The 9,153-nt window shown below is 39.1% G+C and overlaps 1 protein-coding gene across 16 annotated transcripts in view; it reads right to left on the bottom strand.

The window, feature by feature from the left end:
* Positions 1-529: 529 nt before the first annotated feature.
* Positions 530-9,153, bottom strand: part of LOC122540264 (msx2-interacting protein) — a 104,905-nt gene continuing 96,281 nt past the window's right edge. For 14 of the 16 annotated variants that reach the window (XM_087980494.1, XM_087980501.1, XM_087980491.1 and 11 more), the window contains 4 exons: positions 3,526-3,951; positions 2,832-3,026; positions 2,526-2,684; positions 530-1,856 (listed from right to left, as the gene is read on the bottom strand). In XM_087980494.1, the coding sequence (XP_087836620.1) occupies positions 1,725-1,856; positions 2,526-2,684; positions 2,832-3,026; positions 3,526-3,951 (912 nt within the window). In that variant the 3' untranslated portion in view covers positions 530-1,724. The other 2 variants (XR_015753467.1, XM_087980506.1) reach the window with 2 other exon arrangements.

Below are 9,153 nucleotides of genomic sequence, written 5' to 3'. Positions count from 1 at the left end.
AGATAATAGACTACCGTGACAACTTCAAGTGAGTCATCTACACTGCATCATCATATGTAAAAGACATAATAAATTAGTTGTTCCCTTGCCCATGCATCCAGCTGAATTAAGTGAGAAGGATTAAAAACAATCAAGAAAAATATACATTCCTTAGCTTTAGCAAACTGGTACTGTTTTTTCTAATTGCTCCAAGTTCACTGACAGTATAGTTATATAGCTATATATGCACAAGATACCTTACAGCTATAGTGTTGGAATTAAGACTTTCATTAGTACAGCTACTTTTTGAAATCTCTTGGGAATCCATGGTTACAAGGTAATTCCAGAAAATGCATCTACCACAATTTGTGGATTGTGCAATCAGAAACAAATGATGTTGACAAGACACAGAGAAAGCTTAACTGTCTACTAATTAAAAAAGGTAGTTATGCATTTATAGCCAATCTTAAAATGTCGGTTGTCAAGGGATTAAACAATATCAGCTCGCAGGCTATTTACATGCTCAGTCGAGAGAGAAAAATGTCAAATCTTCTGTAATGTGCTAAGATTTTTATTCTGTGTATCAAAATTATAAGTGCCTTCAACATTACCATGAAAGAATTGTTTTGAGTTTTACAAATATTTACAGCACTGTGTAACACGGTTCAAGTCTGTGTGGGGTTGGGGTTCCTTTCTTTTTTACACAAGTTAATCAGATCAGACCAAAGCACAGAATTCCAAAAGTACTATGTACAAACGCCATTAAAAAGTACAAGGAGACCGTTTGCTGCCAGTAGGTAGTTACAGCGTTCATGGCTGGCTCAGACAGCACAGCCCCTGTTTTCTTGGGAGTACCAGTCCCCTTGCATCCCCATCCTATTAGAAGTACGGGGACTTGTTTAGTCAGTACCAGTTTTGCTGCATATTGGAGACCACTTTTCACCACATGGGCTTAAATCAGACTTCGATTGCTCCAAACAACAAAGGGATTAAAAAAAACAAAGAAAAGACTGTGGAAAGAATTTATAAATTAATGAGACCGAAGAGATGTCCTGACAAGCATAAAATACTCTCACATCTTGAAGGGCAGCGTTAGGGAGTAGTGAAGCGCACTTAAGAATGAATGAAAGTACAAAGTCCGCATATGAAAATAAGATTTCTCTGAAAATGCATTTTGGCACAGGTAAAATTGTATGTTTCTTTTCATCTCAGTAAAGTTTGAATTCATGGTTCCAAGGATTCAGCATTTGCCATCAGCTTTATTCACCTTTTCAGCTTAAACCGTTCATCCCTCTTCTCTCAGAATTCAGCCCATTTGATTCCCTCTCAAAGGAGGGAGATTTACAAAATGAAAAAGTTGATCATTATAACTGATGGTGGGGTTGAAAAGCATCCCAACTCTGGCCCTGCTGAAACAGGTAGAGATTCTGAGGTCCTGCCTTCAAGTTCATCAGAGGGGTCCAGGATGCTACCATGATAAGATCCATAGCAATCTACTGCCATACAGTCACCAAGTCACTAATATAGTGCAATGGTAATCCCAATTCACATAAACAGGAATCGCCGAGAGTGCAGGATTACACAGAGGGGTTTCCACTCTGCCACTGGAGCCACCAGTTCGCCCAGGGCCGGAAACATTGTAAACACGTAGCTGCCCATTGTCCAAGTCGGGCCTTGCTTGGAAGAAGATTGGCAGTTGGCAGTGTAACGGAGTCAAAGATTAAAAACGAGAGCGAACCAAATGCTCACACTGAAGCAATGACGATCATTAGATGAGGGGAGATGTTGGAGATGCTGGCCAGCAAATCTGGGGCTAGACGGGACAGATGACTTTCAGAGAATTCACAGGGTGGGAATATTTGAAGAACATAAGCAGGCTGTAAAGAGAAAATGCACAGGATCAGTGGGTGGAGCCTCCAAAACATATATTTTTTAAAAATCGCAGGTTTTCTGTAGAGTAACTTTCACAAAATATGTTACATTCTAACATGCTAACTAATTCTTGATGAATCTCAAACAACATTTCATGTTGAAATGCAAAAACTGGTTTGCCAACAAAGATTTAATTTTAATTAATTGTGGGTCTGCAAATAACAGCCTCATTCAAGTATGCTGGTGATCTAAAAATGTGAATACCTCTCCTTTGAATCAAATCAGTGTGCACAATTTTAAAACTGACCAAATTCCCCTTCTGAAATGTAGGGAATTGGAGAATGAGTAAGAAACTCTCCTGCCTTGCTGATATGAAATGTCTCTGCCTAAGTACATAATATTGTTTTCAGCATCCTATTACAAATTGAAAATAGCCTGTTCCTACAGCCTACTGGAATGGATTTACAATCCTGAAGCAATTTGTGTTCTAAGCTGTCTTCAGTTGTTGGCGACATAAGGGTATTTCCAGTTACTGCAGTGAAATTAATTCAAATTGATACTTTTGTGTGCTGCATTCGATGTTAAGAGCATCACTCATGGGTGGCTGCATTAATCTTCTGTTCTGTCCCATGGTGATAGAAAACATGCTGTTGAATTTCTGGTTGATCATATACCTGATTTGAGCCAGGATTTGGAACATTGATTATTCCAGCAGCTTGTTTTAGTTGTAGATAGCTAATAAAGCCAGCCTTCAATGACTCTGTCTGACTCACTACATCTTCCTGATCACGACCACATGGTAAAGCCAACAATAAGCAGTAATCAGTTTCAACCTAGAAAACAAAAAGAGAGATCTTCATTCCAACAATTATTTACACTGCAGTTGCCCAAATTATAATCTTAATGTTGAAAGACACGTTTAAGATGACAAAACATTCACAGCCTTTAAATACATAACTACCCCAAATCAAGACACTTACCGTCATTCTACGTGCTACACCTTCTAGCTGCGTTGCCTCCAGCCGCATACGCTGAGCAATTCTGAGAGGAGGCCCACCTTCAGGCGCTGGAAGTGACCGGTGTGCCAGCACATTGTTGCCTGACACAAAATGGAGTTGCACTGCTGCTGTGTCATTCTTCAGAGCCAACAGCCCCTGCCATACAATTGGGTATTTCTAAAAGGAATAAATAGTTTAAATTATACATTTGAAGGGCATTGATACTAATGCTAGCTTTACACAAGTGCAAGAGAAACAAGTGAAATGAGAACAGGTATTTAATGAGATTTCTTTCAGCTAAACAAGATAAATTACTCACCTCAGTCAGGATCATTCTCAATGTTAAGGAAGTTTGATTTAAAAGTGGTTTATTCCTCGAATTCATTTGCAAGTTAAAGAGTTTTAGAAAAACAGTTTTAGAAAAAAAAATACAAGAAATAAATATGAAGTCCGAAACAAAGTGGAGCAGATGAGAAGCAAAACGATCATAAAAACAAAGGTAACAGTTATAACAGAAGGAACAGACTGATGCTTATACCAGTTAAGCCAAACTCTATATTCAAATTCAACATTTCACAAATCTTTGAAAACTTTGAGTATATACAATTTAAAATTAACTTTTATATTAATTGATAAGTTGAAGCTAATCTTTTTGATATAATAAATTGCGGCTTACTGTGAGAAGCTGAACCATATCCACAGGTCTCTGTGAGCCCGATGGTGGCTGTGGCTCCTGCTTTCCAGTAGTTGGAGGGTCTGACCTGGATATCACCGGTGATGGGGCTGTTCCTGGTGTTGAGGATTGTGTGGAGATAAAAGATGGTTGTTTTGGAGTTAGGGGTTGGTGTGGTGAGGATAGTTCATGCTTGATTGGCATAGACACTCCAGTTGGAGAAGGATAAGAAGTTAGATTAGCTTCCGGCTGTACCCTCTCTCTCTGTAGATGCTGTAAGTGAGGAGAGTGCAATTCCATCTGCCCTGTTAGTCTGGTGATAGATACATGATGAGGATGCTCAGAAGCTGTAGATCCCTTAGTATCCTGGGATATTTGTGGAGTTTTACTTCTCTGGCCAGGATGTACATGTTCCCCTTCTGAAATACCCTATTAAATAATAAACAGTTTTACACATAGCACTGAAAATATTCCTGTATCCAACACATCCCCACATTAGCATTATAAAGTGTTATCATTTGAGTCTTTGATTTGAAGGTTCTATTCAAGCTGAAAGCTGCTCTGAACTAAATTGCAGAGAATTCTGCTAATTTCTCAATTTTTGCCAGACTGTCATCTGGTATTTGGTCTTTTCGGTCATTGAGAACTAGGTTCTATCCCAAAAATATTTTGGAGCATTTCAGTTGAAGCCACCGATAGGAACAAGTTAATAATTTACCATATTAAATTTTTACAAAATCTAGAATTACATTCTTAATTGATACTTTCACAGAGAATTCGTTCAGAATGGACTGATATAAATTTCCAATAACTGAGTATGATTAGTTGGTATGCTGTTAGAGGGAAATATTTCAATGGCTCCCAAAATACCATTTCTTTGATTGACATGACTTTGTGGTGGTGGAGTACAGATGTGGCAAAAGGAGAACTTTAGATTTTTAAAGACAGAAATATAGGTGGTGGCACAATCTATGTTTTGAGAAGCCTTGAACCTTCCTGCACAATTGTTTGTACATATTTATCTATAAGCTGGAATATAAAAGTTCAATGCAAAGAGGAAATCTTGAACTATTTTAAGTCTTAACTGTTGAAGACAGAATTGGTGTTGAAGGTAAAGCCTCAAATGAAATAAATTAGCAATGTTCATTATAAATAATGAAATCAGCATACATAAAATTACCAATAGCTAGACATAAAAAACAAATATACTATGGATGCAGCTTGGATTGTATGAATAAGCATAAACGATACAAATATTATCTACAAATATCCCTCAAGGAGAGACAAACAGCATGGTAAGAACATTTAGCACGAAAAGAAAGTAGAAAACAATAGATTGGAGATGAGAGGAGTTCAAATTTTCAGTGTCTTTACAAGCATCCCATATGCAATAGGATCTCTCCCAGAAAGGTCTAAAAGCTGATGTTTGTAGAAGTCCTCTGGTCTGAAGTGGTTGCTTCTCATCAAAATTGGATGGTAGGTCCATTCCAAGTCTTTAGGAGGCATCTTTCGAGGAAAAAAAAGTTCTGCAGCATGGCAAGCAAAAGTGGATTTTGGGGCGGGGGCAGGGGGGGGCACAGACTTACAAATGGAGCAAAAACAATTAAGTATTCCAGGGCATTGAAAAACACTTTTAAAATTATAACAATGTTGAACTATCAAAGATCAGTTAATTCTAGGCCAACATATTTGAAAACAACCAGTCCCATGGACCTAAAGGGAGACAAAATTTATAACAGCATTGAAGGTGGAAGAAGGAAATCATCTCAAAAAGCTGGGGGAAAGTGAAGGGGCACAGACTACCTTACAAGACAGTATCAATGACAGGCTTTACCACAGGCAACTGCAGATCCAGTAAATAAATAAGATCTCTATTTTTACATTTTACTCAAGAATAAAACTGTCCACAATCAAGGCACGTCGACACAATGACAGAACATGATAACTTTCAATTCTGTTGTGTAAGTGTATTCAAGGACAGAATTCAAATACAGAATCCTCTCAATATCATCTATAAATGCTTCAGAGTGGCAGAGATTTTTGTTTAAAAAAGGGAAAACATAAACTGAAACAATTTAGTTATAAAAACCATATTCAAATAAATAGTTTACATCAACAACACTCATTAGTGCAGTGTTGTTCACATCTACAAAACGTTTGATTTCTTTATACTGCAACATTACTTAATGGAAATTACAGTGCTATAGCGTTTAGCACCGCTTTGGTTTGATGGTAGTACCTGACTCAGTCAGAATGCCATGGGTTTAAGATTCACTTCAGCGACTCAAACATTTCTTCAGATTTTCACGTAAGTGCACTACTGACCAAGTGCTACAATGTCAAAGATGTCATATTTTGATGAGCCTGCATACTTTCAAGTCAATACAACAGACAAGATATCATTCAAAGAGCACGGACCATCACCCCAGTGTCTTCATCAAATTTATCCCTCAGTCTATATTACCATAACAGATCTGATCAATAAGATATTATTACTTAGAGATCTTGCTATGCAGAAAATTGACTTTATAAAACTAAAACATTGGCTTATTGTTAAGCATTTGGAGACATCTGGTGATTGTGAAAAGTACAGTATAAATGCAAGGTTTTTTTAAAACTGCATAGTATAAAGGGAAAAGTTTCTGAATTACACAGGAGAAATTTCTAGATCAGATCTCAGGCAAGCAAGTCAGGTGACTCTAGCCTATACAGGAAATCTAGGAATGATCTTTGCAAAGCCATCAAGGACATCAGGAGACAATACAGACTAAACTAGCTCCCAGACGAACCACCCAAATACAAGGCCTACATAACGGGCTACAACATGAAGTCTAAGAGAATCAGTGACAACAATGCATCCCTCGCTGATGAACTCAATGCATTCTATGCACATTTTGAACAGAAGAACAGTGAAATGATGTCACCTACCCCAACAGCCTCAGGTGCACCCATACCCACAGTCACCACCGCAAATATCAGATCGGCCTTACTGAGAGTGAACCCACAGAAAGCAATTCGCACAGATGGGAGTCCCCAGCCATGCACTCAGATCCTGCGCAGACCAGGTGGCAGGAGTGTTTTCTGACATCTTTAAACCCTCTTTACTATGATGTGATGTTGCCACCTGCTTCAAAACGACCACTATCATCCTGGTGACAAAGCACAATCAGGCAACATGCCTTAATGACTACTGCCTGATGGCTCTGATATCCCTCATTATGAAATGCTTCTTGACATTAGTAATGGTACACATCAACCGCTGCCTCAATCCACTATAATTTGCCTATCACTGTAATAGTTCCATGGCAGACACCATCTCCCTCATTCTACACTCATCCCTGGAACATCTGGATAACAATGACATCTATGTCAGACTCCTATTTATTGACGTTGGCTCTGCCCTCAACACCATAATGCCAACCAAACTTATCTCCAAACTTCAAGACCTTGGACACTGTTACCTCTTCTACAACCAGATCCTTGACTTCTAGATCCGTAGACTATAATCAGTAAGGATAGGCGGCAAGATCTTCTCCACAATAATCCTAAACAGCAGGCTGCATACTTAGCCCCTTACTATATTCCTTATACATTCACAACCATGTGGCCAAAATTCAGCTCTGAGGCCCTTTACAAATTTGCTGATGACACCACTGTAATGGATTGGATCTCAAACAACTATGAGACAGAGTACAGAAAAGAGATACAAAGCCTAGTGATATAGTATAAAGACAACAATCTCTCCCTCAAATGTCAGCAAAATGAAGGAGCTGCTCAATGACGTCAGGAAGTGTAGTGGGGGACATGCCTCTGTCTGTACCAATGGTGCTGAGGTGGAAGTGGTCAAGAGCTTCAAATGCTAAGGAGTAAATATCACCAACAATCTGTCCTGGTACATCCACATTTATTTGACAGTCAAGAAAGCACACCAATGTCTGCTTCCTCAGAGGCTAAGCAAATTTGACACGTCCACAATGACTCTGTTTATAGTTGTACCACAGGAAACAACCTATCTGGATGCATCACAGCTTGGTACGGTAACTGTTCTGCCCAAGACCACAAGGATTTTCAGAGAGTTGTGAATGCAGCCCAATCCATCACGAAAACCAATCTTTTTTCCACTGACTCAGTATACACTTCCTGCTGCTTTGGGAAAGCAGCCAACACAATAAAAAACCCCTCCCACCCAGTTATATTCTCTTCCATCGGGCAGAAGATACAAAAGTTTGAAAACACGTGCCTACAGATCCAAGAATAGCTTCTTCCGCACTGTTATCAGACTTACAATTTCTTGTACATTAGAGTTGGTCTTTCTCTGCACTCTCTCTGTAGCTATAACACTATATTCTACATTCTGTTCTATTATCCTGATGTACTTGTGTAAGGTATGATTAGTCTGGTTAGCAAGCAAAACAAAAACATTTCACTGTCTCTTGGTATGTGAAACAATAATAAATCAAATTAAACAGATTAGTGCATTTTTGACCAAATGAGAAAGTAGACACTGCTAAAGCATTTTGGAAGGTCAAGTACAAGTGGAAACTATACAGTGAATGGCAGAAACATTAGGAGTATCAATATGCAGAGGAATTTGGGTGTTCAGGTCCACAGATTACTGAAGGTCGCAGCACAGGTAGATAAAGTTGTACAAAGGGCCAATGACATTTTTGCCTTCATTGGAAGGGGCATTGAGTAGAAGGATAGACAAGTTGTGCAGCAACTTTCTAGAACTTTAGTTAGGCCATACTTGGAATATTGCATACAGTTCTGGTCACCACACTACCAGAAGGTTGTGGATGCTTTGAAGAGAGTACAGAAAAGAGTTACCAGGATGCTGTCTGGTATAGGGGATTATAGCTATGAAGAAAGGTTGGCTAGACTGGGTTTGTTTTCACTGGAATGCAGGAGGTTGAGGGGTGATGTCGTAGAAGTTTATAAGATTGTGAACGGCATGGATACAGTGGAAAGTATGAAGCTTTTTTCCATTATGGAGGGGTCAATTACTAGGGGACGCAGGTTTAAGGTGCGAGGGGAGCGAGAATGAGGAGTTTAAAAAAGGTGTGAGGCAAGTTTTTCACACAGAGAATGCTGAGTGCCTGGAACGCATTGGCAGAGGTGGCAGAAGCAGGCACAATAGCAGCATTCAAGAAGCACCTGGACGAATACATAAACAGGAATGGAATAGAGGGATAGGGATCCTATAAGTGAAGACAGTTTTAATATGGAACGGAATAATGTGTCAAGGCAGGCTCGGAGAGCCGAAAGGCCTGTTCCTGTACTGTACTGTTCTTTGTGCTGGTTGTGGGGAATAAGGTGGGTTGAATGCACGATGTGTCGATAGGGCAATATCTGGGGAACCGATTTCATAGTACAACATCCGAGTTACCTATAGAAAAGGCTTTGCACCTTGGGAAGAGAGAATGCAGATAAAATTAGGAGAATGGTTTTGGAGAAGAGATCTCAGTTACGTGGATAAACTGCAGAAACTGAAGTTGTTCTCCTGAGAGGAAAAAAAAACATTGAACAATTTGATACAGGCATTCAAAATAATGAGTGGTCTGAACAGTTAAACTAAAAGTGTTTTATTGGCAGCAAGGCAAAGTACCAGGAATGCCAATTTAAGGTGAATAG

The sequence above is a fragment of the Chiloscyllium plagiosum genome, unplaced genomic scaffold, assembly GCF_037043375.1.
Source record: "Chiloscyllium plagiosum isolate Xiang-an unplaced genomic scaffold, Cpla_swu_hap1 HiC_scaffold_37, whole genome shotgun sequence".
Classification (NCBI taxonomy): Eukaryota; Metazoa; Chordata; class Chondrichthyes; order Orectolobiformes; family Hemiscylliidae; genus Chiloscyllium; species Chiloscyllium plagiosum.
Note: the sequence above shows the minus strand (reverse complement) of the source record. Positions and strands in the feature narration are given on the sequence as shown.